Genomic DNA, 20,539 nt, shown 5'->3' on the forward strand with positions numbered 1-20,539 from the left:
GTTCTTAATTCCGCCAACAGTTTGGAATTTTGTTCTCCATTCCACAAATAATTTGGAATTTTGTTCTTCATTCCACCAACAATTTGGAATTTGTTCTGAATTCCAAATTGGAATTTGGCCAGTAGGAATAGGAATAACCCCATGGACCAGTAGAGGTTGGGGGGTGACCTACTGGAGAGCAGCTCCATGGAGAGGGACCTGGGAGTCCTGGTGGACACCAGGATGACCACGAACCAGCAGTGAGTCCTTGAGGCCAAGAAGGCCGATGGTCTCCTGGGGTGGCCAGCAGGTTGAGGGAGGTTCACCCTCCTCCTCTGCTCTGCCCTGGGGAGGCCCCATCTGGAGCACTGGGACCAGTTCTGGGCTCCCCAGTTCCAGAAGGACTGGGAGCTGCTGGAGAGGGTCCAGTAAAGGGCTACAAAGATGATGAGGGGCCTGGAGCATCTCTCTGGTGAGGAAAGGCTGAGGGACTTGGGTCTTTTTGGCCTGGAGAAGAGAAGGCTGAGGGGGGATCTCCTCGATGGTGGGTGTCAGGAGGATGGGGCCAGTCTTTTTCCAGTGGTGCCCAGTGACAGGCCCGTTCCGGGCCCAAACTGGACCATAAGAAGTTCCATCTCAACACGAGGAGGAACTTCTTGACTTCGAGGGTGGCAGAGCCCTGGAAGAGGCTGCCCAGGGAGGTGCTGGGGTCTCCGTCTCTGGTGACCTTCAACCCCCACCTGGATGGGACCCTGTGGGACCTGCTCTGGGTGGGACCTGCTCTGGCCGGGGCTTGGAGGAGACGATCTCCAGAAGGTCCCTTCCCAACCCCATTGCATTCTGGGATTGTGGGACGTTTACCTCCACTTGGGTGTCCCAGTCCAGGGAGTCGTTGACGACTACGTTGGGAAGGTCCGGCCAGACCTGGGGAGGAAGGGGACGATCAAATCATGGCATTAAAATGGGGTTAAAAAACGGAGTATTGATTAAAAACCAGGAGTATTGACTAAAAAACAGGAGTATTGATTTAAAAAATGGAATATTGATTTAAAAAACAGGAGTATGGATTAAAAAACCAGGAGTATTGCTTTACAAAACAGAGTAGTGATTAAAAACACGAAGTACTGGTTTTAAAAAATGGAGTATTGATTAAAAAACTGGAGCATTATTGAAAAAAACGCAGTATTGATTTAAAAAACAGGGGACTGATTAAAAAAAATGGAGAATTGATTTTTTAAATGGAGTATTGATTTAAAAAGCGGAGTATTGATTAAAAAATGGAATATTGATTTAAAAACACAGTCTCGATTGAAAAAATGGAGTGTTAATTAAAAAAAACTATTATTGATTTTTAAAACGGAGTTTTGATTTAAAAAACAGACAATTGATTAAAAAAATGGAGTATTGATTTTAAAACGGAATATTGATTTTTTAAATGGAGTATTAATTTTTAAAATGGAGTATTGATAAAAATATGGAGTATGGATTTAAAAAGGGACTAGTGATTTAAAAAAAGAGTAATAATTTTAAAAATGCACCACTGATTTCAAAAACGGACCATGGATTTAAAGAAACAGAGAATTTATTAGAAAAATGGAGTGTTGACTTAAAAAATGGAGTATTGATTTTAAAAATGGAGTATTGATTTAAAAAATGGAGTATTGATTTTTAAAATGGAGTATTGATTTAAAAAACGGAGCATTGGGCTCAAAAGTGGAATATTGCTTTAAAAAATAAAGTATTGATTAAAAAAAATGGGTACCGATTTTAAAAAGAGAATATTTATTTTAAAAATGGAGTATTGATTTAAAAATGGAATATTGATTTAAAAAACGGAGTGTTGATTGTAAAAATTGAGCGTTGATTTTAAAACCGGAGTGTCGATTAAAAAAGGGAGCATTGATTTAAAAAATGGAGTAGTGACTAAAAAAAGGGATTATTGATTACAAAAATGAAGCATTGATTTAAAAAGTGGAGCATGGAATTAAAACTGGAGTATGGATTAAAAAAAAATGAATATTGCTTTTAAAAATGGAATATTGCTTTAATAAACAGAGCATTGATTAAAAAAGGAGTATTGCTCTAAAAAAATGGATTTGGGATTAAAAAATGGAGCACGGATATTAAAAAATGGAGGATCAATTTTAAAAAGAGGAGTATTGATTAAAAAAGAGTATTGATTTTTAAAAATAAAGTATTGATTTAAAAAAAGGAGTATTGATTTTTCAAAAAGAGCATTGATTTTAAAAATGGAGTGTTTACTTCTAAAATGGAGTATTGATATTAAAAATGGAGTATGGAGTTAAAAAGCAGAGTATTGGTTTTAAAAACAGAATATTGATTAAAAAAAAAACTATTACTTTTTAAAAAGGAATATGGATTTTAAAAATGGAGTATTGATTTTAAAAAAGAGTATTGATTTAAAAAGAAAGTATGGATTAAAAAAATGGAGCGTTGATTTAAAAAATGGAATATGGATTAAAAAAATAAACAGTATTGACTAAAAAATGGACTATTGGTTTTTAAAATGAAATCTTGATTAAAAAAACTGAGTATTGATCAAAAAAACCAGAGTATTGACTGAAAAATGGACGATTGATTAAAAGAAATGGAGTACTAATTCAAAAACGGGAGTATCGGTTTAAAAATGGAGTATTGACTTTAAAAAATGGAGTGTTTGATTAAAAAAAAAGGAGTATTGATAAAAAAAACAGTATGGATTTAAAAAACAGAATATTGAATTAAAAACCGGCGTATTAACAGCAATAAATCTCCGTATCCCAACGGCGACGCCAAAAAAAGCCATTTCCGTTTCTCCCACTTGAAGGCCTCGATCAAATTTGGGGCCCAGGAGGGATTTTAAGGGTTTTTTCCCCAATGTCCCATCCCCCCCCTTCCCCCGGCACCGGGATGGATTTGGGGTAAAACAACCGTTTTTTGGAAGGAAGGTCACCTTGGCGTAGATGATGTCATCGCTGTTGGGCCACTTGATGAAGACGTCCTTCTCCACCCCCCTGGTGAATGCTGGGTAATCGGTCTCGTTTCCCGAAATGGCTGGATCCTTCAAATTAAAGAAAAATGGGGATTTAGGGCGAAATTCCAGAAAATCCCAGAAAATTCGAGAAAACACCCCTTTTTAGACCCAAAAAACAGGTGCGGAAAATGCTTCTAAAATGCGACATCCTGATTTGGGGAATTTCACCCCAAAATTTCGACTCACCAGGATGAGGATGAACCTCATTCCTTCTCCTCGGATCTTATCAACGAGGGCGGGCAACCCCGAAAAATGTGGATTTGGGGTGAAATTCCAGAAAATTCCAGAAAATTCAAGAAAACACCCCTCCTTAGGCCCAAAAAATGAATGCGGAAAATGCTTCTAAAATGCGACATCCTGATTTGGGGAATTTCACCCCAAAATTTCGACTCACCAGGATGAGGATGAACCTCATTCCTTCTCCTCGGATCTTATCAACGAGGGCGGGCAACCCCGAAAAATGTGGATTTGGGGTGAAATTCCAGAAAATTCCAGAAAATTCAAGAAAACACCCCTCCTTAGGCCCAAAAAATGAATGCGGAAAATGCTTCTAAAATGCGACATCCTGATTTGGGGAATTTCACCCCAAAATTTCGACTCACCAGGATGAGGATGAACCTCATTCCTTCTCCTCGGATCTTATCAATGAGGGCGGGCAACCCCGAAAAACGGGGATTTAGGGTGAAATCCAACTGCCGTTCCATGTAATCGATATCCGCGTACTGGACGTCCTGAAATTCACACCGAAAAATTTCAAATTAAGAATTTTATCCTGTTATTTCCCGATTTACATCATCCCCCAGCGAGTTCCTCACCCCTTTGCAAAATGAGGCCGATTCCCGGCTTTTCTTTTAAAATTTGAAGTTTAAAATTTAAAATTGGAGCTTTGCTGCAGATTTAAAGCTCCGGGGGGGGGGGAAGCGCTTCCACAAAAAAAAAAAGCTGAAATTCAGCTTTTTTTTCCCACCAGATTTATTGTGAAGGGAGAAATTAAATTGAAAAAAAAAAAAAACAAACCCAAACCCTGGGTTTTTTGTATAAATTTATGTCGATAAATCCGTCGCTGGGACACGCCCCCGGAAGCGAGGGGATTGGCTGCTCCCGATGGAAATAATTGGATGTTAATTCCCCGAAAAACAAAATTTTGCCCCAAATTTCGCTAGAATTTCATTAGTTCTAGAACTTTTGTGATTTTTCCAACAGCCAAAAAGCGGCATTTTCACGGTATAATGGAAAAAACTCTTTTTTGTTGGTTTTGCCCCGTAAAGCGCGGGGAGAAGTTAATTCCCTGCAAAACGAAATTTTGCCCCAAATTTCGGTAGAATTTCGTTAGTTCTAAAGATTTTGTGACTTTTCCAACAGCCAAAAAGCGGCGTTTTCACAGTATAATGGAAATAAACCTCTTTTTCATTGGTTTTGCCCCAGAAAGCGCGGGGAGAAGTTGAATTATGGGGCCAATAATTGCATTTCTTCTATGTTTTTAAATTAGAAAATACCCCCGAAGGCGGAAATTTAGGCGTCACGAGGTTTAACGGGTCTCAACGTACGTAGGGGATTTGGGCGGCTTTCATGTCTTCCACCAATTTGGCGATTTCGGTGTCGTTTTCGTAGCCGTAGCGGCACAACTGGAAGCCCAGAGCCCAGTAGGGGGGCATCACCGGGCGCCCCACCAGCTGGGGGAAAAGAAACCGGAAAGGATGAGAAGAGGAGAAAACGAAACGAACACAAAGGAAGATTGCCGGAAATCAAAATTCTTGAAAATCAAAACGGCTGAAAACCAAAATGGCTGAAAATTAAAATTGCCGACAATTAAAATTGCTGAAAGTCAAAATTACTGAAAAATAAAATTGTTGAAGATCAAAATTATTGAAAATCAAAATTACTGAAAAATAGAATTACTGGCAATCAAAATTACTGTAAAATAAAGTTATTGAAAATCAAAATTACTGAGAATTAAAATTACTGAAAATTAAAATTACTGAAAGTCAAAATTGTTGAAAAGCAGAATTACTGAAAATCAAAATTATTGAAAATCTAAGTTACTGAAAATAAAAATTACTGAAAGTCACAATTATTTAAAATCAAAATTACTGAGAATTAAAATTATTGACAATCACAATTACTGAAAATCAAAATTGCTGAAAATTAAAATTACTGAAAATCAAAATTAGTGTGAATTAAAATTAATGAGAATTAAAATTACCGAGAATCAAAATTACTGAAAATTATAATTACTGAGAATTAAAATTACTGCAAATCAAAATTAGTGAAAAGTAAAATTATTGAGAGTCGAAATTATTGAAAATCAAAATTACTGAAAGTCAAAATTACTGAAAGTCAAAATTACTGAAAGTTAAAATTACTGAAAATTAAAATTATTGAAAATTAAAACCACCCACCAAAAATTAAAATAATTTTTTTTTAAAAAAGGCAGATGGACCCAAACCGTCCCACACCCCCCACACCCCCCCCCCCGCCCCGGAGCTGTGACTTGGTGCCGGGAGGTCCCTACCGCCGTGTACTCCTCCACCACCAGCTCCGGCGTGGGGCCCAGGACCATGTAGAAGTCCAGCACCCCCCCCGTGGTGCGGTAGGTGAGGGCGGGGGTGGGCTGGAAGGTCACGTCTGGAAAAAGACCGGGGGGGGGGGGGGGTGTGGGGGGTTGGGGGTGAAAATTGGGCAAAAACCCACCCGAATCGGGCAAAAACTGAAAAAAAAAAGTGAAAGATGTGGAGAAAGACGTGGAATTGGGGTATTTTTTTTTTTTAACCCCGGAGGACGTGGGGTTGGGAGGGACCCTCTGGAGATCGTCTCCTCCATCCCACACCCGCCCCCCCAGAGCAGGTCCACCCAGAGCAGGTCCCACCCAAGGTGGGGGTTGAAGGTCTCCAGAGAAGGAGACCCCACCCCCTCTGGTGGCCTCTTCCAGGGCTCTGCCACCCTCATGGTCAAGAGGTTCCTCCTCACCTTGAGGTGGAACTTCCCGTGTCCCAGTTTGTCCCCGTTGGCCCTTGTCCTGTCACTGGGCACCACTGGGAAGAGGCTGGTCCCATCCTCTTGAAACCCCACCTTTGAGGTCCCCCCCTCGGCCTTCACTTCCCCAGGTTCCTCAGCCCAGAGAAGCTCCAGCCCCTCATCATCCTCACAGCCTCTGCTGGACCCTCTCCAGTAGCTCCTGGTTCTTCTGGAACTGGGGGGCCCAGAACTGGTCCCAGTCTCCAGATGGGGCCTCCCCAGGGCAGAGCAGAGGGGGAGGATGACCTCCCTCCACCCACTGGCCACCTCAGGAGACCATTGGCCTTCTTGAAGGCCACAAGCCCAACATCTCTGGCTCATGGGCAACCTGGTGTCCACCAGAACTCCCAGGTCTATTTCCACTCTCCAGTAGGTCACTGGTCCATGGGATTATTCCTACTGGTCACCCCAGGAGACCATTGGCCTTCTTGGCCGCCAGAGCTCATTGCTGGTCCACGGGCAACTCATTGTCCACCAGGACTCCCAGGTCTTTTTCTGCTCTCCAGCAGGTCACCCCCAACCTGGTCCATGGGGTTATTCCCACTGGCCACCTCAGGAGACCATTGACCTTCTTGAAGGCCACAAGCCCAACATCTCTGGGCAACCTGTTGTCCACCAGGACTCCCAGGTCCCTCTCCATGGAGCTTCTCCCCAACAGGTCACCCCCAACCTCTACTGGTCCATGGGGTTATTCCTACTGGCCACCTCAGGAGACCATTGGCCTTCTTGGCCACAAGGCCAGCATCTCTGGCCCATCGGCAACCTGGTGTCCACCAGGACTCCCAGGTCTATTTCCACTCTCCAGTAGGTCACTGGTCCATGGGTTTATTCCCACTGGCCACCTCAGGAGACCATTGGCCTTCTTGAAGGCCACAAGCCCAACATCTCTGGCTCATGGTCACCCTGTTGTCCACCAGGTCCCTCACCATGGAGCTGCTCTCCACTAGGTCACCCCCCAACCTGTCCTGGTCCATGGGGTGGTTCCTCCCCAGACGTAACATCCTACACTTGCCCTCGGTGGAACTTCATGAGGTTCCTCTCCCCCCAAACTCTCCAGCCTGGCCAGGTGTCCTGGTGTGTCACCCTCTCCCTCTCCCACTTTGGTGTCACCAGCAAAGGTGCCGAGGGTCCACCCCGTCCCCTCATCCGGGTCATTGATGGGTCCGTGGAAGAGGACCAGGTACTGACCCATGGCGTTGCTGTTGAGCAGGAGAACCCCGTGGGCGTTGCCGTCCTCCTCCAGCCCCATGTAGAAGGGTTGGAAACCGTAGGAATTCAGCTTGTACTGCAAAAAAAAAAAAAAAACCAAAAAAAAGCCGTATTTTGGATTAGAACCACATCGTGAACCTTCACGGGTTGGAATCCACCAATTAATTACCCGTTATCGCTAACGAGCTTAATGAACTATGAGATACACCACCCTCCGGCGACGTTGATTGTCACCTCTTGAAGGTCCAAGGCTAAACATTGACCAGAAGAGATGATTTGAGCTCGAATTTTGGGGTCAATGGCTTTCTTCATCCCATGGCCTGAGGCATCATGGAATTATGGGATGGGTTGGGTGGGAAGGGACCTTAAAGACCATCCAGTTCCATCCAGGGCCACCTCCACCCACCAGACCAGGTTGCTCCAAGCCCCGTCCAAGCTGGTCTTGAACCCCTCCAGGGATGGGGCAGCCAATCCCAAGATCAAGAGTCCCTCCCCGTCTCTCCTGGAGCCCCTTGAGGGACTGGAAGGGCCTCAAAGGTCTCCTTGGAACCTTCTCTTATCCAGGATGAACCTTCTCCAGCTTCATGTCGAGCTTCTCATCCACCACCACCTCCAAGTCCTTCTCCTGGGGGCTGTTCTCCATCCCTTCCATGAGATCATGGAATCATGGGATGGGTTGGGTGGGAAGGGACCTTAAAGACCATCCAGTTCCATCCAGGGCCACCTCCACCCACCAGACCAGGTTGCTCCAAGCCCCGTCCAAGCTGGTCTTGAACCCCACCAGGGATGGGGCAGCCACAGCTTCTCTGGGCAACTGAGCCAGGGTCTCACCACCCTCAGAGTGAAGAACTTCTTCCCAATGTCATGGAATCATGGAATCATGGAATGGGTTGGGTGGGAAGGGACCCTAAGGACCATCCTGGGATGGGGACATCCAGGGCCACCTCCTCCCACCAGACCAGGTTGCCCCAAGCCCCGTCCAACCTGGTCTTGAATCCCTCAAGGAATGGGGCCTCCACCAGGTTGGAGGAACCTCTCCAGATGTTGCCCTCAACCAGGTTCCTCCGTGGCCAACCAAGGGGGGTTGGTTGGAAGCGGAAGTTGAAATTTTGGGGGGAAAAAGAGAAAAATGGGGATTTTTGTCCTACCCCAGGAGGTTGGTCGCGGGCGAACATGCCCCAGGTGTGCCTGTTCATGTCGTGACGGAACGTGGGGTGCTCCGTCTCCCCAAATCCGTACAAATATTGGGAGGGCAACCGGGTGGAGATCTGGATGAAGAAGTCGCTGAAGGTGAAAGTCGGGAGCTGCGAATCCCAGCTGAAAAAAAGGGAAAACGGGACAAAACGGCACCATTTTCAGCACTGGGAGTCACTGGGGCGGGGGGGTCGCTCTTAAACCCACTTTTTTTCCTCTAAAAACCTTTTTTTTTGGCCAAAGTTGGGGTAAAACTGGCAGGGTTAGGAAAAAACCAAAACGATTGCTGAAAATCAAAATGAGTGAAAATCAAAATTACTAAAAATTAGAATTGCTGAGAATTAAAATTATTGAAAAAGAAAACTGTTGCAAATCAAAATTACTGAAAATCAAAATTACTGAGAATCAAAGTTACTGAAAATCAGAATTACTGAGAATTAACATTACTTAAAATCAAAATGACTGAAAATAAAAATTACTGAAAAATAAAATTATTGAAAATCAAAATTGACGAGAATTAAAATTACTGAGAATCAAAATTACTGAAAATTAAAATTATCGAAAATCAAAATTATTGAAAATAAAAATTACTGAAAAATAAAATAATTGAAAATCGAAATTACCAAAAATCAACATGAGTGAGAACCAAAATTATTGCAAATAAAAATTATTGCAAATAAAAATTATTGAAAATAAAAATTCCTTAAAAAAATTATTGAAAATCAAAATTACTGAGAATGGAAATTACTGAAACATAAAGTTATTGAAAACGAAAATTGCTGAAAGAGAAATTAACCCTGAATGGAATGAAAGGAAACAAAACCAAATGAAATGAAACGAAATGAAAAAAAAATGAAATGAACCAAACCAAATGAAATGACTACATTAAATGATATCTAAATATAAAAGAAAAATTGAATTAACAAACCGAAATGAAAAATTAAATTAAAAAGTTGAATTTCAGAAATGAAATGAAATGAAACGAAATGAAATTAAACAAAATGAAATGAAATGATTACATTAAATTCTACATAAATATAAAAGAAAAAATTGAATTAACGCACCAAAATGAAAAATTAAATTAAAAAGTTGAATTTCAGAAATGAAACGAAATGAAAAAAAATGAAATGAACCGAAACAAATGAAATGAAATGACCACATTAAACGATACCTAAATATAAAAGAAAAATTGAATTAACGCACCAAAATGAAAAATTAAATTTAAAAGTTGAATTTCAGAAACGAAACAAAATGAAAAAAAATGAAATTAAATTAAACGAAATGAAACAAAATGAAATTAAATGAAGTGAGATTAAATTATTACATTAAATTCTACACAAATATAAAAGAAAAATTTGAATTAACGAACCGAAATGAAAAAAAAAAAAAAAAAGAAATGAAAAGTGGGATGAAAGGCCGGAACCGGAATCTTACATCACCGTCCCCGTGCTGCGGCGGCGGATCTGGAGGCCGAAGGGCTGGCTCTGAACCCCCACCTCGTACAGGCGGCTCTGGGCGGAGCTTTCGGGGGCCGGGGGGAGGTTCAGCGGCACCGGCACCTCGTACCGCGCGTTGGCGTAATCGTAAATCTGCCGGCGGAAAATTAATTAATTTGGGCCCAGGGGGAATACGCATAAATTAACGAGCATCATTTTTTCCAAGAATTGGTAAAAATAGAATAAACCACTTTTTTTGTGTGTGTTCCTGTTGACCAACAGAGAGGGAAAAAGACTGAGTTTTCAATTTAAAGAGAATTTTTTCAATTATTTCTCGCCAGAAACAATAAAAAATTGGAATTACTGAAAATTCATGAGTAAATTTGCCGAGAGAATCGTTTTTCTGTCAAAAACCCGCTTATTTCTTTCCCAATTCCTTCCCGAATATTTGGGGTGGGAAAGAAAGGTTTTGTTATGGAGAAAACTTAACAATTATTGAGAATCAAAATTACTGAAAATTAAAATTACTGAAAAATAAAATTACTGAAAAACAAAATTATTGTAAATTAAAATGATAGGAAATCAAAATTAATGAAAATCAAAATTACTGAAAATCAAAAATTACTGAGAATTAAAATTGCTGAAAATCAAAGTTACTGAAAATAAAAATTACTGAAAAATAAATTCAGTAAATAATTCAGTAAATAAACACTGAAAAATAAAAAATAATATTGGAAATTAAAATTATTGAAAATAAAAATTACTGAAAATCAAAATTACTGACAATCATAAATAAAGTATATTGATTTAAGAGGATTTTTCTGGATGGGGAAATTGATTTCACCTTTTTGATGGAATTTTTAACCAAATTTAAGAGTTTTTTCTCCGAGTTTTCTGCATTTTATAGGTTTTCTGTATCCTACAGATTTATTTCACCTTTTTGATGGAATTTTTAACAAAATTTAAGCGGTTTTTCTTCAGGTTTTCTGTATTTTATAATTTTTCTGTATCTTATAAATTGATTGTACCTTTTTGATGGGATTTTTAACCAGATTTAAGAGTTTTTTTCTCCAAGTTTTCTGGATCTTATAAATTTGCTGGATCTTACAAATTGATTTCACCTTTTGGGTGGAATTTTTAACCAAACTTAAGAGGTTTTTTTTTCTCCAGGGTTTCTGTATTTTAGGAGTCGGGCCGTGTTGATTCAAGGCTGAGGGCAACAATTTGGGTTAAAAGCGGGAATTTTTGGCGGAGGGAGCGTTATCCTCGAAATTGAGCGCAAACGAGAAAATTTTCCTGGCAAATTATGAAATTCCGAGGGGGCGGAAGAACCCCGAATTCTCACCTTAAACTGCAGCAAATGGTCGGTGTGATATTTCACCTCCAGGCGGAGGGTGTCGATGGGCGTCGTGGATTTGGGGGTGGATTCGGGGGGGGATCGGGGGCTCCTGAGGGTGAGGGTGGCCGTCACCCCCTGTGGCGTGTAGGTGACGTCAGCGACGGAGTAAGCGTTGTGGGAGCCGTTGTAGTAGCAGTAGGGAACACGCGCCTCGGAGGTGTCCTCCTGCCGACGGGAATATTTCCTCGCTGACTTCTTTTGTTGTTACTAATTATTTTAACATTATTATTTATTTTTTATAATTATTTTAAAATCCTTTTCGTTGTTTTGCAGCAAGAAATTTAAAAATTGTTCGGAAAAGGTCTGGGGGAAAAGCTGGGAAAAGATCTGGGAAAAAAATTGGGTTAAAAAAAAGGGGGAAAAAAAACCAGGGGGAAAATCAGGGGAAAATCAAGGAAAAAACCTGGAAAAAATTGGGAGAAAATCTGGGGAAAAATCTGGGAAAAAGATCTGGGAAAAAATTGGGGGAAAAAAAAAAAACAGGGAAAAAGTCAGGGAGAAAAAAATCTGAAAAAAAAAATCTGGGAAAAATTGGGAAAAAATCTGGGAAAAAACCTGGGAAAAAGATGTGGGAAAAAATCAGGTGAAAAAAAAAAAAATCAGGGAAAAAGTCAGGGGAAAAGATCTGAGAAAAAATCTGGAAAAAAAATCAGGGAAAAAATCTGGGGAAAAATTGGGGGAAAAGATCCTGGAAAAGATCCGGAAAAGAAATCGGGGAAAAAAAAAAAAAAAAAGAGGGAAAAAAGATCTGGGTAAAAATCTCTATTTTTTTTAAACTGGATAACGAGCCCATGTGGAATTTTGGGAATTTTGTCCAAAGTTTCATGCTGTTATGAAACCATAAAGAAGCGGCTGAACCCACCCGACCTCTAGACGATTCTTAAATATAATTAATTATTATTATTTAGTAGCAACAATTCAAAATTGTTCTAAAAAGGTCTGGGGAAAAAATGGGTTAAAAAAATCGGGGAAAAAAATTGGGGGGAAAAAATTGGGGATAAAAAAATCTGGGAAAAACATGGGAAGAAGATCCTTGAAAATATTTGGAAAAAAATCGGGGGGAAAAAAAAAAACCCAAAAAACAGAGAAAAAGATCGGGGAAAAAATCTGGGAAAATAATCTGGAAAAGGATCTGGGAAAAAAGGGGGGAATCAGAGGGAAAATCGGGAAAAAACCGGGGAGAAGATCTGGGAAAAAAGGGGTTAAAAAATCGGGGAAAAAAATAAGAGAAAAAATTGGGGAAAAAAAGTCGGGGAAAAAAACTGGGGAATGGGAGCGCGTTTCTTTTGTTATAAAAAGTAATAAGAAAATATAAAACAAACTAAGATAAACTAAAATACAATAAGCTAAACGAAACTAAACTAATAAAATAAAATAAAACAAAATAAAATGAAATTAAATAATAAAATAAAATAAAACAATAAACTAAACTAAACTAAACTGAAATGAAATTAAATGAAATAATAAAATAAAATAAAATAAAATAAAATAAAATAAAATAAAATAAAATAAAAATAAAATAAAAATAAAATAAAATAATAAAATAAAACAAAAAACAATAAACTAAACTAAACTAAAATGAAATGAAATGAAATAATAAAATAAAATAAAATAAAATAAAATAAAATAAAAATAAAATAAAATAATAAAATAAAAAAACAATAAACTAAACTAAACTAAACTAAAATGAAATGAAATAATAAAATAAAATAAAATAAAATAAAATAAAATAAAATAAAATAATAAAATAAAACAAAACAATAAACTAAACTAAACTAAACTAAAATGAAATGAAATAATAAAATAAAAAAATAAAATAAAAATAAAATAAAATAATAAAATTAAATAATAAAATAAAATATAAAATAAAAATAATGATAATACAGCAATAAAATAATAATGATGATAGTGATGATGATGATGATGATAACAACAACAACAACAACAATAACAATAACAATAATAATAATAATAAATGATTAAAAAAAAAGAAGTTCCAGTTTTTAACAGGCTTTTTCCCCATTTCCCCGGGTTTCGCCTTACATTCCAGAGGCAGCCGAGCTGTTCGCACTTCTCCTTGGAGGCGCCGGGGTTGGGGTCACAATCGAATTTTTCCCTGGAGCTGGTTCCCAGAACCCACCGCAGGGAGTAGGATCTGCCCAGCTCCAGCCGCAGCCCCTGGATCAGAGCCACCTGCCAAAAGCAAAAACAGTCAATTCTGCAAATTTAATGCCGTTTTTCCTTAAAAACAAGAATCTGCCCAAAGCAGCAGCTGGGGAAAAATTGGGGATTTTTTTTTTTTTCCCCCAAATTCAGGCGTCTGAAATTCCTGCAGAGAAGATCTAGGGGAAAAGTCGGGGGGAAAAAAATTGGGGGAAAAAATCGGGGAAAAAAGTGCGGAAAAAATTGGGGAAAATCAGGGAAAAAACGGGGGGAAAATCGGGGAAAGTATTGGGGAAAAATCAGGGGGTGGAAAAATCAGGAGAAGAAAATCGGGGAAAGGATCAGGGAAAAAATTGTGGAAAATCAGGGGGGAAAAAAAATCAGGGGAAAAAATGACGGGAAAAAAATCTGGGAAAAAAATCGGGAAAAAATTGGGGGAAAATTAGGGAAAAAACAGAGAAAAAAGATCAGGGAAAAACATCGGGAAAAAAATCAGGGGAAAATATGGGGGGAAAAATCAGAGAAAAAGAAATCGGGGGAAAAATACGGAAAAAATCAGGGAACAATCTGGGGAAAAGATCTGGGAAAAAAACTGGAAAAAGATCTGGAAAAAAATTCTTGGGTTAAAAGACGGGGGCGGGGGAGGGGAAAAATCAGGGAAAAATTGGGGGGAAATCTGGGAAAAGATCTGGAAAAAATGGGTTAAAAAACGGGGGGAGAAGGGGAAAAAATCGGGGAAAAAAATCAGGGGAAAATCAGGGAAAAATACCGGGAAAAGATCTGGAAAAAAATTGGGTTGAAAAAGTGGGGGAAAAAAGGGGGAAAATCGGGAAAACTGGCGGGAAAAATCTGGAAAAAGATCTGGGAAAAAATTGTGTTAAAAACTTGTATTTATATTATAAATTTATGTGCTGATTTTAAATTTCCTATAGTTGTATAATATTTATATTATATATTATTATAATAATAATATTATAATATATAATATTAATATATAATATATAATATAGAATATAGAATATAGAATATAGAATATTACTATAATAATAACATAATATATAATAATTATAATATATATAATATATATTATTATAATATTATATATATTTTGTATAATATAATATTTGTTAAAAATGTAAATTATGCAACGATATATTTACATTTTTAAGAACTATATTTATATTTTATATTTTTACATTTATGTCGCGCACGTTTATATTCATATATTTACATTATAAATTATAAATCGATAGGTTTATATTTTTAAAAATTTAGATTTTAATTACGGATTTACAGATTTACATTAGATTTTTTTATATTTATATTATAAATTTGTGTATTTATACATTTATATTATGAATTCATATATTTCTATTATAAATTTTAATATATATATATATAAAAAACCTGTCGACTTTCCGACCTTGTCCGCGGGGCTGTAGGTGACGTTGGGGGTGAGGGGCAGGGGGCGGTTGTTCTCCTCCACCGTCACCGTCACCGGCTCCTGGGGCAGCCCCAGGATCTTGATCTCCTCGAAATTCAGGTTCCCGGGGTCCGAGTAGTTGCCGTGGACGACGTTCATCTGGAGCAGGTTCTGGGGGAACAACCCCAATCCCAAATCGCAATGAATTCCCCAAATTTCCCTCAAATTTTCCTAAATTTTTCCAATATTTCCCTAAATTTTTCCAATATTTCCCTAAAATTTCCCCCAAATTTCCCCAAAACTTCCCCAAAACTTCCCCAAAATTTGAAACGAATTTTTTCCCTGTTATTACATATTTATAGGTGTATAATATTTATATACAAATTTATATATAATATATTTATATAGAAATATATACTATTATTGTACGAATATATGTCAATTTTCTGTCAAATAATTCATTTTTCAGGACGCGTTGTCGGAAAAATAGAAGGGGGAAAAAGAATCCATATTTCATAGAATTCAAAATTCATATTTCAAATTCAGAATTTAAATATTCGTATTTCATAGAATTCAAAATTCATAGAAACAGACTAAAAATTGAAATTAAAATTAGAGCCATTCAAAAAAAATTTTAAAAATATATACTTACTTATATTATATTACTTATACATACTTAAATATTGAATTTAACTTGAAAACTAAAATTTAAAATAGTTTAAAATGTATGACCTTGAATTTAATTTTTAAAATTACATTTAAAGATTAAAAAGTTAAAATAGTTTAAAATTTATCACATTAAATTAAATTTTAAAATTAAGAAGTTAAAATATTTTTAAATTAATGACCTTAAATTTAATTTTTAAAATTACATTTAATTTTAAAATTAAAAAGTTAAAATAGTTTAAAATGTATGACGTTGAATTTAATTTTTTAAATTACATTTAATTTAAAAATTGAAAAGTGAAAGGAGTTTAGAATATATGACATTGAATTGAATTTTAAAAATTACATTTCATTTAAAAATTAAAAAGTGAAAGGAGTTTAAAATTTATAACATTGAATTGAATTTTGAAAAATTGAATTTAAATTTGAGAAATGAATATTCATAGAAACAGACTAAAAATTAAATTTAAATTAGAAATTAAAATTAGAGCCTTTTAAAAAAATTTAAAATATATACTTACGTTGGAAACTTTAAATTCATATAAAATGTAGGCTTTGTTCTCGATGGTACCTAAAATGTGGAGAAATAAAATGCCCATGAAATTTAATGTAGGTTTTAAAAATTGAATTTAATGTCATCAATTTGAAACTGTTTTACCTTTTTTATTTTAAAATTAAATTCAATTTTTCAAAATTAAATTCAAGGTCATTCATTTTAAAATATTTTAAATTAAATTTCATTTTAAAGAGAAATTTAATGTCATGAAGTTTAAAATATCTTATATTTTTAAGTTTTAAAATGAGATTTAATTCTTAAAATTAAATTTAACGTCATGATTTTTTAAGAAATTAAGTTCTAATTTTTTTATTTTTTAATTAAATTTTAAAACTTAAAAAAAAATTTGATCTTCTTCCCCCGAGATCAGCTCAGGGGTTCCCCAAATCGGGGCCTGTGGATATTTCGGGGGTCCCCCGGGGTCTCACTCGTGGTTTCTCCGTCGTCCCAGAAGAGCTCCCCGAGGGCCTCGTTGTTGTCGTCCAACGCGATGATCAGCCCCATGGGATTCTTCCGGCTGCGGGGAAAAAAACAACCCAAAAAACAACGCCATTTTGGGGTGGGGAGGAAAGATTCTCATTTTCAGAAATCAACGTTAATAACTTTAATTTTCATAAATTTAATTTTAATTAATCACAATGTTAATCAATTTAATTTTAATACGTTTAATCTTAATACATTCGATTTCAATCGATTTGATTTTAATGAATTTAAATCTAATTTAATTCTCATAACTTTAAATTGAATAGATTTAAAATGAATTAATTTAATTTTAATACATTTAAATTCATAAATTCAATAAATTAAATAAATTAAATTTAATACATTTAAATTTAAATTTTAATTTTAATAAATAATTTTCGTCAGGGGTTCACAACTTTAAGAATTGCCTTTCAACGCCCAATATTTAATAATTATAATAATGATGATTATGACAATAGTAGCATTAATTTTAGTCCTTCTTATTTTATTATTACTTCTTAATTATTATTATTTTACTTATTATTATTGCAAATTTTTTTGTGGCTTTTTCCTGCAACCAGGTGGCCTCGAAATTCTGAAAAATCCCAAATTTAGAGCAATTTGGGGGCAGAAAGCGGGAATTATAGTAATATATAATAATAATAATATATATAATAATGACGATGCTTATTAATTTATAATAATAATTTTACCCCTAATAAAATTAATAATTGTAATAACGATGATTTTGACAATAGTAGCATTTATTTTAGCCCTTTTTATTTTATTATTATTTCTTAATTATTATTATCACTTATTATTATTGCAATTTTTGGGGGGTGGTTTTTCTCCTGCAACCAGGTGGCCTTGAAATTCTGAAAAATCCCAAATTTAGAGCAATTTGGGGCAGAAAGCGGGAATTATAGTAATATATAATAATAATTATATATATAATAATGATGATGCTTATTAATTTATAATAATAATTTTACCCCTAATAAAATTAATAATTGTAATAACGATGATTTTGACAATAGTAGCATTTATTTTATTATTATTTCTTAATTATTATTATTACTTATTATTATTGCAATTTGGGGGTGTGTGGTTTTTTTTCCTGCCAGCAGGTGGCCTCGAAATTCTGAAAAAATCCCAAATTTAGAGCAATTTGGGTTGGGAAGCGGGGATTTACCTGGCCACGGTGGTGGTCGCCGGCTGCTGGAAGGGGAAGACGTGCCCCCCCCGCAGGTGAAGGCCCATTTTGTCGGGGGGGAAGTAAAAATCCACCCACTGTTTCCTCCACCACATTCTCGCGCCCTAATTCCCGGGGGGGGGTGGGGAGAAGGAAGAGGAGGCGCCGTGAGTTGCTGCCGCCTGAAATTCTGAACTTTATCTACCAAAATTTCGTTCACCAAAATTATCTAGCAAAAATCGTCTGTCAAAACTTTATCTGCCAAAATTATCCAGCAAAATTATCTACCAAAATTTTACCTACCAAAAATTGTCTATCAAAACTTTATCTGCCAAAATTTCATCTACCACAATTATCTACCAAAATTTTACCTGCCAAAATTTTATCAACCAAAATTATCTACCAGAATTTCATCTGCCAAAATTATCTACCAAAAATTTTCTACCCAAATTACCTACCAAGATTTCATCTACTAAATTTTCTGCCAAAATTATCTACCAAAATTTCATCTCCCAAAATTTTCTACCAAAATATTATGTACCAAAAAATTACCTACCAAAATTTTTATCTACCAAAATATCATCTACCCAAACTATCTGCCAAAAGTTCATCTACTAAATTATCCACTAAAATTTCATCTAACCAAATTATCTACCAACATTTTACCTACGCAAATTATCTAACAAAATTTACCTGCCAAAATTTTATCAACCAAAATTATCTACCAGAATTTCATCTGCCAAAATTATCTACCAAAACCTCACCTACCAAAAATTTTCTACCCAAATTCTCTACCAAGATTTCATCTACTAAATTTTCTGCCAAAATTATCTACCAAAATTTTATCTACCCAAACTATCTACCAAAAGTTCATCTCCCAAAATTTTCTACCAAAATTTCATCTACCAAAATATTATATACCAAAAATTATCTACAAAAATTTTATCTGCCAAAATTATCTACCAAAATTTTTATCTACCAAAATTTAATCTACCCAAACTATCTGCCAAAAGTTCATCTACTAAATTATCCACTAAAATTTCACCTGCCAAAATTATCTACCAAAATTTCATCTACGCAAATTATCTAACAAAATTTACCTGCCAAAATTTTATCAACCAAAATTATCTACCAGAATTTCATCTGCCAAAATTATCTACCAAAACCTTACCTACCAAAAATTTTCTACCCAAATTCTCTAGCAAGATTTCATCTACTAAATTTTCTGCCAAAATTATCTACCAAAATGTCATCTCCCAAAATTTAATCTACCAAAATTTCATCTACCAAAACATTATGTACCAAAAATTACCTACCAAAATTTTTATCTACCAAAATTTCATCTACCCAAATTATCTACCAAAATTTTATCTGCCAAAATTATCTACCAAAAATTATCTACCCAAATTTCATCTACCAAATTATCTACCAAATTTTCATCTACCCGAATTATCTGCCAAAATTTCATCTACTAAATTATCTACCAAAATTTTATCTGCCAAAACTGTCCACCAAAATTTTATCAACCAAAATTTTATCCACCAAAATTTTATCTAGCAAAATTTTATCTAGCAAAATTATCTACAAAAATTTCACCTGCCCAAATTATCTACCAAAATTTCATCTACCAAAAAATTATCTACCAAATATTTTATCCGCCCACGTGACCTGTTTTTCCCCCCGGTTCCCCTCCTCACGCACCGAGTCGTAGTCGTACCAGACGGCGTCGGGGACGTAGGCCTGGGTGATGTTCACCCCCTGGAAGGGGAACACAGAGACCACCCTCAGGCTTCACCTCTGTCACCCCCCCCCCCTCAATTGGACAAAGGGGGGGAGAAAACACAGAGAAAATAAGCCGAAATGTCCAAAAATCATGATGAAATTGACAACAGTATTTCCCCTCCCTTCTTATTTTCTCCTCCTTTTTTCTTCCTTTTTTCTCTTCTTTCTCCCTTTTTTCTCCTTCTTTCTTCTTTTTAATCTCCTCCCTTTTTTCTCATTTCTTTCTCCTTTTTTCCTCATTTTTATTCTCTTTTTTCTCCTTTTTTCTCCTTTATTCCTCCTTTTTTTCTCCTTTTTCCTCCTTTTTAGTCATTTTTATTCTCCTTTTTTCTCCCTTTCCCTCCTTTTCCCCTCCTTTTTTATCTCCTTTTTTCTCTTTTTTCCTTCTTTTCCTCCTCTTTCCTCTTTTTTCCTCTTTTTCTTCCTTCTTCTTTCTCCTTTTCTCTCCTTTTCCCCCGCCTTTTATTCTCCTTTTTTCTCCTCTTTTTCCTCCTTTTTTCCCTATTTTTCATCATTTTTTCTCCTTTTGTCCTCCTTCTTTCTTTTTTTTGCCTCCTTTTTTCTCCTTTTTTCCTCCTTTTTCCTCCTTTTCCTTTTTTCCCTCCTTTTTAGTCTCCTTTTTTCTCCTTTTTTCTTTTTTCTCTCTTTTTTCCTCCTTTTTCCCTCCTTTTTTCTTTTTTCCTCCTTTTTTCCCCATTTTTTTCTTTCTTTTCTCCCTTTTCCCCTCTTTATCTTTTTTCCTCCTTTTTTCTCATTTTTATTCTTTTTTTTCTCATTTTTTCCTCCTTCTTTATCTCCTCCCTTTCTTCCTCCTTTTTCCTCCTTTTTCCTCCTTTTTTTCTCCTTTTTCTTCATTTTAATTCTCCTTTTTTCCCTTTTCCTCCCTTTCCCCTCATTTTAGTCTCCTTTTTTCTCCTTTTTTTCCTTTTTTCTCCTTTTTTCCTCATTTTTATTCTCCTTTTTCCCTCTTTTTTTTTCTCTCCCCCCTCCTCTCCCCCTTTTCTTCCACCTCCTTTTTTTTTTTTTAAT

General features: G+C 36.2%; 1 protein-coding gene across 1 annotated transcript in view; it reads right to left on the minus strand.

The window, feature by feature from the left end:
- Positions 1-20,539, minus strand: part of LOC141478355 (maltase-glucoamylase-like) — a 63,797-nt gene that overhangs the window by 19,316 nt on the left and 23,942 nt on the right. Inside the window, exons 19-33 of the mRNA XM_074167442.1 lie at positions 19,430-19,486; positions 17,729-17,853; positions 16,503-16,591; positions 16,040-16,089; positions 14,853-15,023; positions 13,310-13,459; positions 11,213-11,431; positions 9,866-10,020; positions 8,386-8,554; positions 7,217-7,313; positions 5,526-5,638; positions 4,561-4,686; positions 3,616-3,744; positions 2,933-3,040; positions 841-903 (exon numbers count right to left, since the gene is read on the minus strand). Coding sequence (XP_074023543.1) covers positions 841-903; positions 2,933-3,040; positions 3,616-3,744; positions 4,561-4,686; positions 5,526-5,638; positions 7,217-7,313; positions 8,386-8,554; positions 9,866-10,020; positions 11,213-11,431; positions 13,310-13,459; positions 14,853-15,023; positions 16,040-16,089; positions 16,503-16,591; positions 17,729-17,853; positions 19,430-19,486 — 1,821 coding nt within the window. The remainder of the gene's footprint in view (positions 1-840; positions 904-2,932; positions 3,041-3,615; positions 3,745-4,560; positions 4,687-5,525; positions 5,639-7,216; positions 7,314-8,385; positions 8,555-9,865; positions 10,021-11,212; positions 11,432-13,309; positions 13,460-14,852; positions 15,024-16,039; positions 16,090-16,502; positions 16,592-17,728; positions 17,854-19,429; positions 19,487-20,539) is intronic.

This window comes from Numenius arquata, unplaced genomic scaffold (assembly GCF_964106895.1).
Source record: "Numenius arquata unplaced genomic scaffold, bNumArq3.hap1.1 HAP1_SCAFFOLD_611, whole genome shotgun sequence".
Taxonomy (NCBI): Eukaryota; Metazoa; Chordata; class Aves; order Charadriiformes; family Scolopacidae; genus Numenius; species Numenius arquata.